A 17,795-nucleotide genomic window follows, 5' to 3' on the forward strand; every position below is an offset into this window, starting at 1 on the left:
TCTTTGCATTCCACTTACATTTTACATTTTACCACTTCCCCATTCTTATTATTTTATTTGTTTCTACCGATGTCTAGTATTACTATTTTAGTTTCACGAGACAGCAGAAAAAACATAAAACATAGAAATAAATGACGAAAATGAATGGGATTTTGAAAGCTATAATAGAATACAGTAGAGAAAAAGTACGAGCTTGTTCATCCTTCTACTCTCCACGTCTTTTTTTTCTTTCTTTCTCATTCTGGTTTCCGCCCTCCGCCTGCGTTACATACCATCCCATCCGAACATGTGTATCTTCAATAGCTACATGTATAAGCCGCAGGAAGAAAACAAACAAAAAGGTGCAAAAAGCGCCATTCATTCCCCGACTGGCCTGTATTAAACAGACACACACACACACACACACACACACACCAGAATTGAGTCCCCAACCCAAAGGCCCCTTCAGTCCTCCATATAGATATTGATATAGATATTATAAGTAGTATTCATTTCTAACTATGGTGGGCTTACGTGAGAGCGCTTTTATGCTCGATGGCAGAGGAACATATACTTTCCGCGAATGATTTCAGGTTCACACTGGCCTTTCTGGACTTGCGACTCGCGATTATATGGACTGGGACGACGGCATGAAGCAGTGTCGGACATTGTGTGAAAGTTCCCCGCTTCCCCCCTTTATAAAAACAATTAAAAAAAAAAAAAAAAAAAAAAAAAAAAAAAAATCCCCACCGCTAATCCAAGTCTATGCATGGCTAGCTACCATTTACGGCCCCCATTATTGACAAAAAATATTAGATTGATTGATTGATTGATCGATTGGTTGGCTTTACGTAGAAAACACACCAGCGTGGAAAGTTCGTCGCGCGCTTTTTTTTTCATGGACGCTCTCCTCCCCTGTCTCCCTCCCGCAACTTACCCCCATCCGTCCGACGCAACAACCCCGAGGCCAGACGCTGACCGGATGCCCCGATATGCTCAAGACGGCATACGTACCTAGCCATGGCGCCAGATGAGATAAGGGGCAGAGAGCACATTGATGGCTCAGGGTCAGCAAGGGCCTCCAATGCTGCTGCTGCTGCTGCTGCTATACCGATGCAAACTAGTTAAGAGAAGAGTGGGGTTAAGAAGAAAGCGGAGGCGGAAAAGGAATGATAGAAACATTTGGAAATATGTAATCTTGAAGTAAATTATATTAGTAGATATGGTAGGTTGGTGGAATAGAATCGACCGGATACGGCCACCAAAAAAATTAGAAAAGTAAGTAAAAGTAAAAAGAGTAAATGGAGGCCTTCGCAGAGAAATTCAACACATACCCCCCACCCTCCTTTCAAAAGAGCAGGCGCATCAACTAACGTTAACTACCAATCATATATCATGGGCTTCAGTTTTCCTTGAAAATCCCCTGCCGTGTCTATCCAATGCAATCTGCGGGTGTAACTGCTCACCAACTGCGCGGCCATTGGGCGAATGGCTGTTCCAGATCCCTGACAATGTGCTGTGTAGATCCTACCACCTTGAAGCAAGACTACTTGAGGATAGCGGCAGGACTGGCTAAAGATGAGGACTGGATGTTGGCGGTTGCAAACGTGCCCGTCTGGAGACGCTGGGGCGGGCACCTCATGTGAACCTTGGCTCTTAATGCCTTTCGTTGCGCTAGGGAAAAATTAGCCATCACACAAACACGCACATATACAAACACAAAAACCAAAACAACCTCTTATGTCACCTTCAACGGCTCCATCTTCCGCGATTTGGTTATTGGTAGATCTTGGGGGAGGTGTGACGGGCCTGGCAATGCCTTGGCCGCCAGCAATTGTGCTCTGGGCATACTGTTGGGTTCAGAGACCACTCCACCATCGGGCATCACACGAGTAGCACCTGAGACAGCGATGGGAGGCAGGATTGCATTTGGGCAAGATACAGTATTGCCCGCGCATCGCAAGACGAGAGTGAGAGTGAAGGGGAGGAACGTAGGATATAAAAACGTGCAGGCCACAGAGTCGAGTCCTAGGCCAGACAGGTTGTGAATGCAGGAGGAGATGAGCGACAGCTGCAGTGGTGACAAAGTAGTTTGCATAAATGAGGAAATCCATCGCTAACGGGCAGAACGCAAGGGGAAGCAGGAAGTATACCTATCATGGTGCTGCAATGACGAGAGTGGGAGAAGAAAAGACAGCATCCTCTGCACCGGGTGAAGCAGGGTGGGGGAGAGCCGTGAGATGATATGCCATGTCCCGAAGAGGCAGGCCTCAAAAAGTCATGAAAAGTTAGAACTATGAAGGGGGCCAAGAACCAGATCAAGAAAAAGTGAAAGGAAAAATGCAAAGAAAAGAATAAAGAACTTGACAAAAAAACAATGGATCCTCCAACCCCAATTTTGTTTTCCCTTATATTTTGCTTTGCCGCTTTCCCAAATAATCGAATTCTTTTGTCCTCAAAATCGAAGACTCGCAGAGTACTCCTTTGGAAAAAAAAAAAAAAAAAAAAAAAAAAAAAAAGAACAAAACAAACAAACGAAAAAATAAAAATAACAAAATAAAGGCCCCACGACACCTTTATTCGATGACCCTTTTGGGAGACAAGAAGGCGAAAACTTGTATAGCAGAGCCATGGCTGGGGCATTCGGGGGGGCACTAACCCCACCATTCTGAGGAGCGTTATCGTCAGCTGGGGTGCGCCGCATTGGGTCTGCCCCGTCCCTCCATGGCATCTTTTTGGATCAAGCAGATTTGTCTTTGCAAGCCAAAAGTATAAATAGTTTGCTGTCTCTGATTAGGTTATTTGTTTCGATGGATCAGGGAACATAAGAGGAACGAGGAACGAGCAACGAGCAACGAGAAACGAAGGTATGGTATGGTGCCACGGAATTTAGGTGTGACGCAAAAAAGTGTGACGGAAGTAGTAGGCGGGGTATGGATAATTAATGTTGTTGATCTTTAAGAGGAGAATGGCTTCGGGAAACATTCGAGAAGGCTCCCTTGCCGGGTTGGTGTTACACCATCGCCTCAATTATGATGCCCGTATATTATTGATGCCCTTGAGTTCGACTTCGCTGTTGTGAATTACAGTGCGTCAGCTCGATCAGTATTGTCTTGTTTTGGCTGGCTGGCTACATCTGGGGAGGGCAAAAAAAGAAATACAATGTCAGATAGTGTGAGGCTACTTTCGAATATGGAAGAGGGCGCAAGTCGCCACTGCAGGAAGGTTAACCCAGATAGGTGGGTGGTCTGCCGCAGGCGGGATGGAACCAAAGCTTAGGTAGTAATTATTCAGACAAGATTCAGGCACCAAGAGCGGTGAGGGAAAAAAAAAAGAAAAAAAAAAAAAAGGGACGCAAAATGGCAATGGCAAAAGTGGCATAAGAATAGGTGAGAAACGCTCCACGGCTGTCCAGTACTTACAAAACAAGAGTCGAGTTTGGAGGGATGAGCCCTGGGAAGCCACTAGCAGGTGGCAATGAAACAAACAGTCAGTGATCTGATAAGAAGCTTGAAGTCCCCATTTCTTTGAATGCCAGGGTCATCCCAAGTTACACCTTCGCAGGTAATTAATAGAGACGAAATTGGGGTAATATTTTATTCATTCATCCAAATCTATTTCTGGTTACTTTTTGCACAGGGATCAGACAATAAAATAAGCATACCGGTCTCCGTACGCATAGTCTCTGTAGCACAAAATCCAAAACGGAAATTATTAGCTAAACGTTCGCTTTCCATGAAATGATGACAATTGGATGAAATGATGCATTCTTTTACAGTAAAGATTCAAAACGGCTCGGCAAACGGGACGACTCACCCGCTGATTGTTAGGATGCTTTTTTCGCCGAGTGTCATATTCATAACCGCCTCATCCCATCCTTAGGTTCAAGTGTCAGCCGGGAATTTGCCAGAGCGTTGATATCCTTTTCGGAGAAGGTGGCTCGTGATCTAGCATGCTTGAAGCATAGCTAGCCACCCAAAACAAGAGAAATGGCGCAAATACCTCGAATGACCTTTCCAATGCCGATTGTGGTTTTAAAGTCTCCTCTATCTTTGGACGAATCAAACCTATTCCGGATTTAAACGGTCAGTGTAAGATCGGTTTTCATTTTTTGCCCTTTCCTCGTGCTTCCATAAGTCTTTCGTTTCCCTAAATCGATTGCGAAACTCACTCGTCTCCCATAAAATGCTTATCGGCGGCTGTAGGGTCATAGAGGCATCCTGTATAGTCGATCACAACTTCGTCACCTGTCGTGGGCTTGTTGACTCCATTACCGTTCCTAAGCACGTTCTTTGTGACACCCATAGCGAAGGACCCGAGAGGATAGCTGCAAAATCGATATATGGGGCTAGTGAAATGAGAGAGTTGTATGCTGTTTGAATCAAATGCGGAAGGAGAAATAACGAGTGTTCGACAGAGGTCTCGTATGGTGAAACGATCGGAAGCTGACAAGTGTCCAGTTGCAAAGTGCTCTCAGTCAAGGGAAGAGCGGGAGAGGAGGTGCACTATATACTTGATGTTGGGGGTGGGGCAAAACCAGTCCCGTGTGCTTTTGAACTGGGGAAGTGCGAAAGGAGTTCGAGAATAGATTGCAAAATAATATTCTACAACTTTGATAATTTTTTAAAACAAGGCACCACCAGAGAATCTGGGACGAAATGCGAGAGAACGATAAATAAAGAGAAGAACGGATTCACAAATCTATCCGAGCAATTGGATTGAAGCTCAAAAGCAATCCGCTGCAGCTTGCCACATCACACATGCGATTCTTTTTCGACTCAACGTAGCAGCTCTCACGGCAACATCCCTGAATTTTGCTTCGGGGGAATGTCAGCTTTGAGGCCCACGGGTTGAAAGCTCAATGGTTTCCGGATGCAATCCACTGCGGGAATCGCGTTGAAATCTTATTAGTCAACTTTCAAAGCAAAATGTGTCGCGATGCAGAGTTTTGAGTCTTTGGCCTGGACACTTTTATTGAGGAATGAACCTGAGTATCCGCACGCTTGGCTGGATTCACCCCATCCAATGGCCGGATGTTAAGGATAGAATTAAAATCCAACAGACGGGGTTTGGCGCAGGCGTGCAGTAGATCGGACGCCACGGACACCAGAGCGCCAGGTCATGGACTCATGGTCCCATGAGGGCTCTGGCTAGTGGTTCAACTGGCTGCCAATGGTTGGTGCCCCGCGTCGAGGTCTAGAGCGTGGCTAGATTGTTCGACCCCTCTCCGAAGGAGGGCCCCAAGGAATTCGTCAAAGGTCGGCAATGTTGGTCCTTTTCGGAGGATCCGCGGCCGACTGACCAGCAGCGATATAAGTTGTGCAGTGAAAAGGAGCAAGGGTGTTTCAATACGCAGCCGTTTGCGTGAACCACAAACAGTGCTCTAGGCTATTCCCCGCCTTCTGCCCGTGACAGGTCTGCTGACGGATGAGCTTCGAGACTCCGATTGCTGTGTCCGGTAGTGATGGTGGGGAGATTGGACGGCGGGATGTTGCAATGTTGGTCGTTGAGTCCAAGGTGACCTCGGAATGATAGCCATCCAGCCCTAAACAATGGCGGCTGCATACGTAATCCACCCGCCATCTGGCCATCCCTGTGGGCTTCGCGCGGCGCTGCTGTGACATTGTCCCTGGCCCGATCACAACCTCCAGCGGCTCCAAGTCAAAGGCAGGCCGGGGATGGATGCAGTGGGTAGTGGGTGGGCTGACAGCGCTCAGCCAGGACCATGTTAGGATTTCCCTCCCCTCGTTCGTGTCCTCTGGAATCGATGGTCGTTCTTCCACCGGTGTGTGCAATTGCTACTACTCACAATTCCTGTCTGGACGGAGATACCACCCTACCAGTAGGGCGAATATAGGCTTATAACCGTCGGAAATTTACTATTATACTATTCGTATCCTGCGCTCTCTGGTGTCGCTGGTCGTCTTCGGCTGCGTGTTCATCTTTATATCGATCAAAGCACCCCTTTCACTTTTATGACTTGCATGGTAAGGTCACCAGGAAAATCGTCCAGGAGAGTTGCTTGGAAGTTGGTGCCTGAAAAGGCCCCCATTATTACCAACGTTAATAGGATTCCCAACGATCACACAATGAATCCTCATCGGCTCCTTCATCAATCCTTCCGACTTGGCACTTAATTCTACGGAGTACGTAAGACTTGAATATGAAGACTCCCAGAGGTAAGACGTGAAGCCAAACATTGAATCTCCCTAGGGAAAAAGCGCCCGACCCGATTTCAGCGACTTCGAAAACCTCAACATGGAATTCGCAACATAAGTGCTAAATGCCTTCTCCCTCAGCCTTTTTTTTGCTGAAATTATGGTGTGGAACGGAATATGATTCCGATCGGTCATTGAACCTGTCTGATTAGACAACCCCTGGAGCTGTCCAAATGGACCAGGTGCATTCACCAATCATCGCTTTGAATAGGTTTGGCCTGGCTTAGCATACTTATTTTTGGTCTCCATCATGGTGTTCGGTTTCTCGCAGTAGCCGCCCAAAATACATGTCAGAGAAGAGGCCTTTGGATGCTGGCTAGTCAACGAATATCAGAGGCTATTGGCACTTATTCATTTTATATTACACTTTATTATTTAATGGCTAATCCTGTGGCTCATACCGGTTTACCAGGATATTTCAAATCAATACGCTGTGTCCTGGAGAGGCTCCCCTCTGGGCGGCAGCAGGTTTTGGATGACAGTGGATGTGTGCTCGTTAGTTGAGAAGTAACGACATCAAGTGCCCGTCTTGTCGGGCCCTGACAGGGTGGACCGCTTGGCCTAGAGTGGAGTCTTGTTTTGCTCAGGGAGTAGGAATATGTGTGCGGTCGTCTGTGTCTCCTTAGCGGACGGAGAGAGTCTTTTAATATTAAATTCCGAATAACTTACCCCTCGGAAGTCTAGCGGCGATTTTCCTTCTGCGGAAGACTTACTGCGTATAATTTTCCAAATTAATTGCATGATTGTGACTGAATCAGACTGAACCCCTTGTCACGACTTTTCCCTGTCGATCTGATCCACATGCCCTAAAAGGTAAGCTGGCTGAACTACTCCGTACGCAGTAGCCCAGAGGCCCGCAAGGACACATTGCAACAAAGCGCCTCAAAATACCTTATCCCGCAATGTAGCGGTTTTATGAAACTACAACTTCTCTAACTAATATTCGCCCCAAAGTATAAAGTGATATGAAACCTGCTCCCTGTGCATATAACGGTAACCATCTCGCCTTCTGAGTTTTGTTGCCGTGGAAGTCCAAAAACTCCTACCCCTCACTAAATGCTTTTGAAGCATCCAACAGAGTTCGCATGCCTTGATTCGGCACAGATCTAGATTCCCATTTTTGTCCGTGCATTATTCGGCGACCACATCTTGCGCTGTGGATCAACAGACTTGAACTAGAATAGATGGAGGTGCTTGGATCAGTCAAAATAGCAGCATGGAAAAATTTACTCCCTTGGCATCGCCTCTCTAACCACTTCTAATGGTATTATCTTCTCGCTTATCGATCAGATGAACGGATAAAACATAAAATTTAGGCGAAGAGCGAGGGAAAGGTGCAGAACTATTAGCTTTTTCGTTCACAATTGACTGCCCCACCTTTGCTCAGCATTCCATGCCTATCATCACCTCTTATCGGCGACCTTATCTCCCCACACTCCGCCCCGTCAATCGCATTATATCAGCTATCTCAGCGAGTGGATTAAGAATTGTTTCTGACAAGTGCAAATTTGCCCACTTCCCCTGCTCCAACCTATAAAATATGAATACAAAGTCCCCACATGCACACACACACACACACTCTCAAGCCTCAGTCGCTCAAGGCCGCAACGCTACGGCGAGCGCATGCGCGAAGGTTCCGCGATCGATTCTCATACGCTACTAGTGGGCTAAGTTGAGTTCCGCCATGCGGCGATCGACCCCTGACCGGGTACCAATGAAAATAGTTCGAAAGCGAATGTCATATGCATACCACCTACTAGTGGTTATTAAAAATCCGGTCCAAATCCAATAATAGCAACGGCAAGAGTTTAATGAGAACAGTTAGAGGGAGCACAGGAAAAATATTCCTTTTTGAGAAGACATGAAACAGGACATTGTTTCTCCGTCCCTCTCCTTTTTGAACCACCACGGAAATATGAATAACATGAATTTCTACCAACTTGGATGCTGTGTTTTCCTTTGTAGTTAACTAGTTAGTTAACTTTAACTTGCAATCCATTATGACTAGTGTAAGTAACGCTCAGGCTTAAGGTTAGATTTAAGCTTAAAGCTAGCATCTGGTACATCCAGCAACCCCATCATTATATCAGCGGTTACCCCACATTGTATATTCAATAATGGAAGAAAAAGATTCTAGATGCCATCGTAGAACAGGGTGCTGGACAATAGCGAATTTGGAAAGTTCACCGTAAGTGCTCCTTCGCCATGTACTGCTTGAATTTCAAATCGGGCATATGAGCGCACAGCAGCATGCGCCCTGAATGTGTGCCGTTACTACCAGTTGCATAAATACTAACTCGGTTACTCCGAATTCAGATCCCAATTAATAGAATCTCCATGGCTGTCACGGAAGTTGCAAGGTTGAGGAGAAGTAAGAAGGCAACAAAAACGCTCAGAGGCGAATATCAAAATACAAGAAGAGTGAAACAGCAAATGCAAAAGGAGTGAGCCAGAATATCCTGCTAGAAAATGAGCTCGTTGGACAGGTTTAATATGCATGCACCGCTTTCCAGCCAACACCCTCCTCAACGTCAGTGAGTCACCTTATCCAAACCGCCACCACCCTTCAAAACCTTCAAAGAAAAAAGGAAAAAGGAAAAAGAAAAGAAGAAGAAAACGACCAGATTTCTTCCAACCAAACAGTCACCTTTTCTTCAGCTGCCGTCCTCCTCAATCCCTATGAGGCGAACTTGAGCGGAAGACGCGACCTGAAGACTGCTAGTATTGTCCAAATGCGACGGATAAAATAAGTTGGGCTGCTGCTATTGCAGCGCATGCACATATTATCATCTTAAGTGAACAACAGAAAAAAACAAATTTGTTTACCCGGAACGCCAGCTTAGCAGGGCCAATTGCTATGCGGGTAAAACGTGCCAGTGGGCGTGTTTTAAACATTGTTTCATTTTACTCATTTATCCTTGTCCCGACCGATTTGAATCCGCACAAGTAGTTGTTTGTGATAATCGCGACATGGCATTCCAAAGCCTCAACTATTTCCTACCGTTCCTCTGGTCAGACGTGTTTCAAGTGCCAGAAGCTCGGAGTTGGTCGATTTTGGGGATTTCAACAGAGGTGTAATGAATGAAACCGAAATAATAGTTTGAATATCACTCTCCGTGGCATTTTCTTCTTCTTCTTATTTTTTCATACTTTTCGGTTACTCCTGTGTAGCTGGGTGATTTGGCCATACCGTTTTTCTTTTCTTTCTTCTTCTTTTCTTCTTTCCTTTCTTTCTTTGTTTTAGCTCTCCTGGTCTGTTCGCCTTACCCGGCCTGGTAACGAACCCTATAATCGCACAAGAATTCAACGGGTTCACTCGGAAAGGACTATAGCGCTTATTTGATTGGGCTGTTCCACGATGGCACTTACTTTCTCATTTCTTATTTTCTTCCTTGACATGGCGCCTACGCATGCGGATAGAGCATCAGCTAGCATTTGAGTTTGAGCCAAGTCATCCGGTTCTCGTATGGACCCTGGCTGGTTGTTGGGCTCGGAGTGTGTCAACTACGTCCGGGAAGGAAAAAGGAAAGAAAGCAAAAAAAAAAAAACCATCGTTTTCAGACGCTGCGCGACTGCCATTACGTTCCACAAACCTGGAACATGGATCACATTGTTCTTTGTTTCTAGGGCTAAATTTGAGAAGTGGATTTGAAATCATGCAATCAGTGAGCGATCCGGCTCCGTGGCTGCATAGGTTGTATCGCATTTTGCGGGAAACCCAGGAAGCGGAAGCGCAGCTTGTGGTATGGACTGGTAGCTTTTGCTGGCGTCGTTGTCGTCATGGTTTCGGGCTATGACCAGAAAGCCAACTGTTTGAGATCTGCAAGGCTGACTGAACGCAACCCGGTGTGAGGGAATCTCCGATCGAAGCGGTTGCTTGACGATGGTAGCTCATTGCAATACTCTAAGTAGTGCAGGGTTGATATGCCAACTTGCTCTGTGAACTCGAGCATACGATTATAATTAAGGGCAACCTGGTCGATGCCGTGGCTATCATCTGACATACAGAATCGGCCATTCCGTGCGAGAAATTCCTGAAGCACACACCCTTTTTGTTAGTTATCAATGGTGGAGATTGTCTGGTCACGTTTCCGTTTCGTTTGAGGGAGATTCGGAATTTTGAATTTACCTTGCAGATCTCAGCCTTGGGGTATGGTTCAGTCATCCCCTTCCTTAGACTAGCGGAATTGAGTTCCAAAATCCCCCCATATTCTGCCACATAGTCCAAATTTCTCAGGATCTTTTCCCAGACTGCCGGCCACTGTTGGAAGCTTCGTTCAGGATCATCACTTTTTAATCGAATGAGATCGAAATGGCCAACAACTGGTGGGTTCAGCGCTTTGAGCATGGCGAACTGGGCATCAAAGTAATCCTCAAATAGCCTCTCATCCTTCCCCCCAGCGATCTCTCTTGCCTTATGATAAAGGACGGTGTCATAGTCAATCGGGATGGTGTGTACATGGTGTACCGAGCCTACGAAGAAATCGAATGGAAACCGCGCCAATGAGTTTTGGATCCACGTCAACGACGAGGGGCGAATCCAGTCACATTCAAATCCAATGGGGATATTTATCTCCGAGATATATTTCTCCCGTAGACGTTGGGATTCTTTAAAGTAAGCGCTTTCATTCTCGATCAGAGACGCCTCCGTAGCGTTTGCTTCAATCTATACCACCAACCATTAGTCAACTAAACCAACCTTTTTTTGCCCTTACAAATGTCACCTTTGATGACTCCACGCAGATACAAAGACTATTAACTTTTATATCTTCTTTTTGTTTAAAAAAGAAGAAAGCAAAGGAAAGGAAAGGAAACCTCACTTCTTCCGGATAAAAATCCTGCGCCATTCTCGGCATATGTTCACTTAGCGCAAACACGCACATCTTTTTCCCTATCGCAGTCCGAATGATATCTTCTAGCGAGTTTTTTGCGTGGCCCTCGCAGAACTGGCCAGAATGACTATGATGTGAAAACGGCATATTGAACCCAGTAGAAGATGCCCTCTAGTAAATCTCTGACTATTATCAACAAGAAAAGTGCGCTTTCAAGTAGTTAATGACCAGAACTCACAAAGCCAATAACTAAGTTGAAGGTTTCCACCCAACCAAGATAGTCCATCTGCTGGAAAGGTGGGTGTAACGGGGGCCCGATTGTCGTCGGATTTTCTACTCGCCAAACCCAGAGGCGCGATTTTATTGGCCCGGGATGTTAGCCCTAGGCATTGATACTAGTAACTTCAAACTCAGCATACACTGAGCCTCTTCTCGAGAGTTCTGAGTTCTTCCAAAAAAAATTTCCATTCGCGATCTTTAGACGAACCGTTCCCTCGGGCGAAGTGGCCAATCACATGACAGGATCCAGTGGGTACTACGGCTATGTTGGAGCTACTACCTACACGAGCCCTATCCCACGTGACCCACACAATATATTCCTCGCCACTAGATAGATCATAACAATAAACCAATGAAAAATATTAGGCCACTAGGGCAAAAGAGCTCAATCACCACCAGCGCCGTGGTGGTACTCCGTATAGAGGGTACGAATCACCCAATCCAATCCCCCCAACATTATCCTCCTACAGAGGTCTACCCCACGTGACCCGCACACACCCGTCATAGATAGATCATAACAACCAACCAAGGTTCAACCCTCTTACATCCAGGACCATGGCTACTCCAGATATAACTCATGGGTCAAAATCACGAATATAGAATTGCAAATTATGTAGTTTACAGAAAACCACATGGTGCTGTAAATCGGAATTGATACTTCAAACTCGAGTGTAGCCCAAACACCCTCAGGTCAATCCATACTACATGAAGTTCCGCCTCGACAAGGCCGAATTTGGAGTATCCCGGGATAAATCAACAAAAAGCGTCATTACTAATAATGCCCTTGGTATACCTACCTCATAGCGCCGATACGAGACTTGCATACTCGCATGTGTTTCTCGGGCCTTGAAGGTTTCGAATGATAGCTAAACCTTCCGAAGCATCGGTGCACAGCGGAAGAGATGTATCTCCCTTGACTTTTCTTCTGGCCGCCATAGTATATCTTGACAGTTTAAATTCATCACATCCGGGCATTTCTTAGGAGCCCCATTCCCCCACAGTCTCTTAAAGGTTTAGTGCCTTTAGTCGCCGTAATGATGGCATCGACCAGCCTTAACAAGGATCGCATAAATTTCAGCTTGAGAAATTTTGGTTTTCTATAGGATAGCTCTCATCTCGCAATCAGAACGAAAAGGTGTACACCACCCAGTTGTCAACCGTCAGGAAGTTGTGTAGTGGTAGGAGTTGTCGCCGCAAGAACTGTCGCAACAACATAATCGCCATCATGAGAGATGGAAAGCTTGCCAACCTCCCCACGCACACCTCCGTCCTTCAAATATACAATTTCCGGCTTCACGCTTCCACTACCATTCCTCTCCTTATCAATGCGAACCATAACATCTTTCCAACCTATCGTCGAAGCGCCGCCAGGAGCTGCTTTCCTAGCTGCTTCCTTTGCGGCAAATCGGCCAGCTAGCCATCTAGCCATCTCTGTAATGTTAGCTGCATTCATCGCGGGTCCTCGCGGCGGCACCGTTGTCAATGTTTTGGCACCTGAGGCGGAGTGGTGTTGCAGTGCGGAGAATTTTGCATAGTAGTCCTTGAGCTCCTCCTCGCAGAGGATGCGACGGATAAACCTGTCCAGGTAGGTTGAGGTGGTCGTAGTAGCTTTGGCGCCACTATTGCCATTGCTAGCAGCTGGACGGCGGATAAGACGACAGATGCGTGGTAGATGGACGATATCAGTGCCGATACTGAGAGGAAATGGGAAAGGGGTAAGCTTCATGGATGATATCGGGGAGGTTCTTCTTTAGGAAATTTTTATATGACCGTTCAATTAGAAAGTTAGACAATATAGGTTTTTGACATGTTCTCCAATTACTCGTTGTCGCCAACTGTATAACTAACTTACATTCAGTTCATGAAGCAGCTTTTTTTTTTTTCTTCCCCTGAAGGGAACGGATGTTGCTTGGCAAAGATAGGGACAAGTCACATGATATAAAATTCACCACACACTCCCAACCAAAATTCATTCCTCCATTCATTCACCATTTATTCCCTTAAATATTTGGGAAATGTGTGCATTTACATCCAAAAGGACCCGGTGGTTGAGCGGTTAGGGGGTTAAAGCATAAGCCTTTCCCACCCCTCAGTATTCCCAGACCATCCATGGGTTCGTTAGCCTCGATATGCGTTCAGGACAAATCTCCCCCTTTATATAACCAGAAAAGTGGAAGGCCGAGAAAGGCGACGCATATCAGATGGTTGGCGCTGGTTTAATAAATCTTGGTAAGTCCCCTCCCCCTTCCAGTTTCTTTTTTCTTTTCCTTTCTTTTCCATTTTTTTATTCCTTTAGGCCTGTTGGTTGTGTTGTTTGTAAAGGCGGTGATGGATGCACCCTGTAGGCTGCGTTGCACATATATCGGGTGGGAATGCGAAGGAGCACTTTATTTGGGCCTCCAGATCTGGGCCACCTTCACTGGCAATGCTGCGTGTTCGAATCAGAACCTCTGACATAATTTTTTCTGTCCTTTTATTTTGCTTCCACTCTTACCATCCCTTTCGCCCCCCCTATTATTTTATAGACCTTATTCAGTTTCACAGGGTATATATACTCCTCTCGGGAGAGTCTCACCTAGTCTAAAAGCGTTATCAATATTCCATTTGCCGTATCAATATTCTACCAGCACCTTAAAAGGTCTTTTACGCAACATACCATCTACCATCCTCAATCGCGCGGAAAGCGTCGACAACTACTACATCCACCCCAAGTGGCTTCTTGATTTCAAGTTCCTCTCTCGAAAATGATTCCCTGGCTATATATCGTAGCCGACATTATGCCATTTACCTTTCGAGAAAGTGTATTGTGATCCCACTTTATCACCTTGTCAACCTGAATAGCAGAAGAGTCCCACCAGTGTTTTTCTGCTGTACAAAGCATGTGAAACCATAGTAATTATTACTATGCCATGGCCGTTATGAATGCAACACCAGGCAGGCAATAAATGGCCAACATCGTCTTGCTAGACTCGCCAACTACTGCCCCTCATGCAAGAACAATATGGAATCCCAATAGCGACCTGCCCAATACGCCATTGCATATTGCGTTTATCTCTAATGGAAGCCATCTTACAGTAGGTGAGGGGGATATTCCAAACCCTGGGCGATCTCTGAAATCCAACCTCAGACGATGTTCGCCCACGGAGTTAGAACCCCAACCTAGGGCCATATGCGCAAGAGGCGTCGATAAACTGATACTAGTAATAAACCGTGTTGGTGTTACTGTCCCTCAACTAACCCCTGGGTCGGCAATTCGGTTCCGGCATTAGCGCAGGCTATGTGCCGAACTCTGATAAGCTAACTCTATCCCGAATGCGGGGAGAAGGGAACAGACATTCTCTTCAGAGATACAGAATAAGGTGTATTTCAACAAATGATTTTTTTGGCTTGTCAGAAGGAATAAGTATTTCTCTTTAATAATATACAGTTCGACAGTTCGAGTCACAGGAGTTGTACTCTCTAACTTAAACGACAAAAAGTTTATTTATTTATTGTTCGAATCTACTAGGTTTCTGCAATCATGCTTGCAATATCTTGTGAAGGGAACTCTTTTGAGGTATTAAAAGAATAATGTTGCCATCCGAAAGCATGGACGAACTATTATCGGAAACTGACAAAACCCTCCTTTGGTTCTTTCATAATAGATAGGGCTAAAACATGGTGAGGAGGCACGGGAGCAGATAGCTGGAAGCCTGGAGTTCTATAAAAGTTTGTTTAAGCGGCGATGTCGGATGGATTGGCCGCACGTTTGCGCCGCTGCGGTCAAGTTCGTGCCATTCCTGGAGACATCATTTCCAGGATATATGCAGGAGATGCGAGGTGAGTTTTTTTTTTATCCATCCATCCATCCTTAAATCCCCCCCCCCCCCCCCCCCCCTCCCAGTATATAATGATATTGGCTCCATTTGTTTTCATCTATCACCTGGAAATCAGGTGAATGGGATAGGGAATGTGATCAGAAAAGCTAACAATTATTTTAAATAATTAGGCATTGCCCAAGGAGCGGGTGTCCCCGTGGAATCTATCGTGGCACTGAACGTGCGCACGGAGATTGCATATGGCATGTTCAGCGACGGCTGCACGGCTCTGTCCTGGAAATCAGAGGAGGAGAGCTTCCTAGCTCAGAATTGGGATGTGAGAAAAGCCCCTGGCCTCCAGCACCCCCCCTATAACCAACTCCCTCGGTGAACTAACTCTAAGAAACCTATTCCTATAATTACAGTGGGAGCGCGAACAATCCCCAAACCTGCTCATTCTTCACATCCACCAAACAGCAAATACAACAACAAGCACGATCCCGACAATCCACATGTTAACTGAAGCCGGCATAATTGGCAAAATCGGCCTCAACAGCCACGGCGTCGGCGTCACCCTCAATGCGATAAAAGCCGCTGGCGTAGACTTTGCCAAACTACCCACCCACCTCGCCCTGCGCGCGGTGCTCGATAGCGCCTCCCGTGCCGATGCCGTGGAGATATTGGAACGGTATGGTGTCGCTGCTGCGTGTCATATTCTCGTTGCGGACCGGACGGGCGGGGTGGGCTTGGAGTGTTCGGCTAGGGATGTTGTGCGGCTGGAGATGGGAGAGCGGACAGAGGATGGTGCAGGGGATGTGGTTGGCGTAGTCACGCATACTAACCATTTCATCCGTCCACATTTGGAAACGGAAGGGGAGTTGCACTTGGTTGATACCCTCGACCGATTGAAGAGGGTGAGGGAGCTGGTTGCGGACAAAACAGCGGCGGGCCCGCCCAGTGTTTCGGCGATTGAAGACATTTTGGAGGATGAACAGGGCTACCCGACTGCTATTTGTAGAGAGGTAACAAGAGAAAGCTCCATCGCAACCCTGTTTAGTATTGTGATGGATTTGGGGAAGGGGAGGGGGAGGGGGAGGGGGTTGATCAAAATTGGAAGGCCGGTTAAGCCTGAGGGGTTGATTGAATTACGGCCGTGATTTAGAGGATTTCTCTCTTTTCTACTTTTCCGATTCAATATTTACTTCCTACGAGGGATGACTTGGAGTACGTGGTTGATATCTCAGATTTGACATCAGGTCAATCAATCCACATGTTGCGGATATAGTGCCTGTTGCTGAATAAATGCCACCACTACGATAAAGCTATGACTGTAAAAGATGAAATGTGTCACTGTAGAGTAGTGTTGTTCTGGTACATTTGTACAATTCGCTCCGTACATGTGGAGTATATTATGCAAGCGGAGGGGGCTAACAACGAGCATTGCGAGAAAAACAAGAGAGAAGAGCGGGCTGAAGGGTCAAAGAAAAAACCAGAGATAAAAACCATAACATCCAATTCCACGAGAAGACACCAAAGGAGACATATTCCCTCAATGAATGTGAAAGTAAAAGCCCAGTTTTAAGAATGGTTATATATTACATCGTGGAAGGTTAGTTGAGGATTCGCAGTTTGTTCTTTCACAACCAAGCTCATAAATAAATGTAGTACTCATTCATATTCACCCGTATCGTCCCAGGGAACATACTTCCGTTTCTAAAGAACCATGGTTGTCACTCCATTCCCGTTCCCGGGCCAGCCTCTGATCCCAATCCACCTCATACTCAAAATCCATCCCTATAACTTTCCATACACACTTCTCTACGATTGAAGAAGGATGCGACTGGCATGCTATGACCAGCCAAGGGGGGAAATACAAAAAACGAACTAGTGTATTCGAGGACAAAATTCTAAAATTTATGATGCGAGAAATAGATGGCGTACAAAGTCGGGCGTCAGATATAGAGAGAGGACCGGGGCGAAAAAATATGAGAGGTATTGGCTTTATTGTTTCATTTTCTTCTCCTCAGCCTCTATGTTTTTTAGGAAGTCCCTGTGTTGCAGTTAGAATAATGATTTTTCATTCATGTTTTTGATATTGGAAGGACGCAGACGATAGTTGACAAAAGCAATAGCGCGGTCCGAAGTAGAAAATGGGTGAAAGTGCTTAAATGGGGCGAAATGCTGTTCGGACGTACTGGATAAATTGTTCCTCATCCTTGCTGCTGGCCTTGATGGGCGGTCCCTGTTTCTTGTCCGTCTTTCCTGGCATCGCAAGGTAGCAGCCGAGGAAGGTAGTTCCGAGAGTCGCCATGGAAAGCTATTGGATAATTATTCTCAAGTCAGCACAACGATCTAAATTCAAGCATGGTTATGTGCTTCATTTCTGCGCTACCAATTAGGCAGGATATGAAGTTCGACCCGCAGCTCTAATGTGATTGACATTGCTGGAGACTCTCAGGGTGGGAATAATGTATGAACAGGAGCATGAACACATACGACGTGGGAGCCAATTTGGCGGCCAGCAATTGTGTAGTAAACGACCATTGTGAGGGTAGGGTTGGAATGGCAATTGAGGTGTGGAATAGTCAATTGAGATGACTGTTGATAGGTCCCGCGACTGGAGCTGGTGGTTTTGTTGATTGAACAAGTTGACCAAGAATTTGACGTTGGAGGTTCTCATGTCATGACGC

General features: G+C 46.1%; 7 protein-coding genes across 7 annotated transcripts; 2 read left to right on the plus strand and 5 right to left on the minus strand.

The window, feature by feature from the left end:
* Positions 1-63: 63 nt before the first annotated feature.
* On the minus strand, positions 64-648 carry HCAG_08020 (predicted protein; the record flags this gene model as incomplete). Its single annotated transcript, XM_001536861.1, has 4 exons — positions 64-82; positions 273-373; positions 411-450; positions 554-648. 4 exons carry the CDS (start codon positions 646-648, stop codon positions 64-66), a joined length of 255 nt encoding a protein of 84 aa, XP_001536911.1.
* Positions 649-3,009: 2,361 nt separating this feature from the next.
* Positions 3,010-4,284, minus strand: HCAG_08021 (predicted protein; the record flags this gene model as incomplete). The annotated part of the gene is made up of 7 exons (XM_001536862.1): positions 3,010-3,052; positions 3,141-3,194; positions 3,402-3,443; positions 3,644-3,664; positions 3,796-3,856; positions 3,982-4,046; positions 4,151-4,284. 7 exons carry the CDS (start codon positions 4,282-4,284, stop codon positions 3,010-3,012), a joined length of 420 nt encoding a protein of 139 aa, XP_001536912.1.
* A 3,913-nt stretch (positions 4,285-8,197) lies between these two features.
* Positions 8,198-8,947, plus strand: HCAG_08022 (predicted protein; the record flags this gene model as incomplete). The annotated part of the gene is made up of 5 exons (XM_001536863.1): positions 8,198-8,206; positions 8,347-8,385; positions 8,514-8,568; positions 8,684-8,731; positions 8,841-8,947. 5 exons carry the CDS (start codon positions 8,198-8,200, stop codon positions 8,945-8,947), a joined length of 258 nt encoding a protein of 85 aa, XP_001536913.1.
* Positions 8,948-9,851: 904 nt separating this feature from the next.
* HCAG_08023 (conserved hypothetical protein) lies at positions 9,852-11,176 on the minus strand (the record flags this gene model as incomplete). Its single annotated transcript, XM_001536864.1, has 5 exons — positions 9,852-9,988; positions 10,204-10,231; positions 10,327-10,863; positions 10,913-10,949; positions 11,079-11,176. The coding sequence occupies 5 exons, from the start codon at positions 11,174-11,176 to the stop codon at positions 9,852-9,854; spliced, it is 837 nt and encodes a 278-aa protein (XP_001536914.1).
* A 1,254-nt stretch (positions 11,177-12,430) lies between these two features.
* Positions 12,431-13,034, minus strand: HCAG_08024 (predicted protein; the record flags this gene model as incomplete). The annotated part of the gene is made up of 2 exons (XM_001536865.1): positions 12,431-12,508; positions 12,570-13,034. The coding sequence occupies 2 exons, from the start codon at positions 13,032-13,034 to the stop codon at positions 12,431-12,433; spliced, it is 543 nt and encodes a 180-aa protein (XP_001536915.1).
* A 1,794-nt stretch (positions 13,035-14,828) lies between these two features.
* Positions 14,829-16,262, plus strand: HCAG_08025 (predicted protein; the record flags this gene model as incomplete). The annotated part of the gene is made up of 4 exons (XM_001536866.1): positions 14,829-14,864; positions 14,953-15,127; positions 15,297-15,442; positions 15,531-16,262. The coding sequence occupies 4 exons, from the start codon at positions 14,829-14,831 to the stop codon at positions 16,260-16,262; spliced, it is 1,089 nt and encodes a 362-aa protein (XP_001536916.1).
* An 866-nt stretch (positions 16,263-17,128) lies between these two features.
* Positions 17,129-17,649, minus strand: HCAG_08026 (predicted protein; the record flags this gene model as incomplete). Its single annotated transcript, XM_001536867.1, has 3 exons — positions 17,129-17,155; positions 17,297-17,422; positions 17,602-17,649. The coding sequence occupies 3 exons, from the start codon at positions 17,647-17,649 to the stop codon at positions 17,129-17,131; spliced, it is 201 nt and encodes a 66-aa protein (XP_001536917.1).
* Between the last annotated feature and the right edge of the window lie 146 nt (positions 17,650-17,795).

This window comes from Histoplasma capsulatum, genomic scaffold (assembly GCF_000149585.1).
Source record: "Histoplasma capsulatum NAm1 scaffold_10 genomic scaffold, whole genome shotgun sequence".
Classification (NCBI taxonomy): domain Eukaryota; kingdom Fungi; phylum Ascomycota; class Eurotiomycetes; order Onygenales; family Ajellomycetaceae; genus Histoplasma; species Histoplasma mississippiense.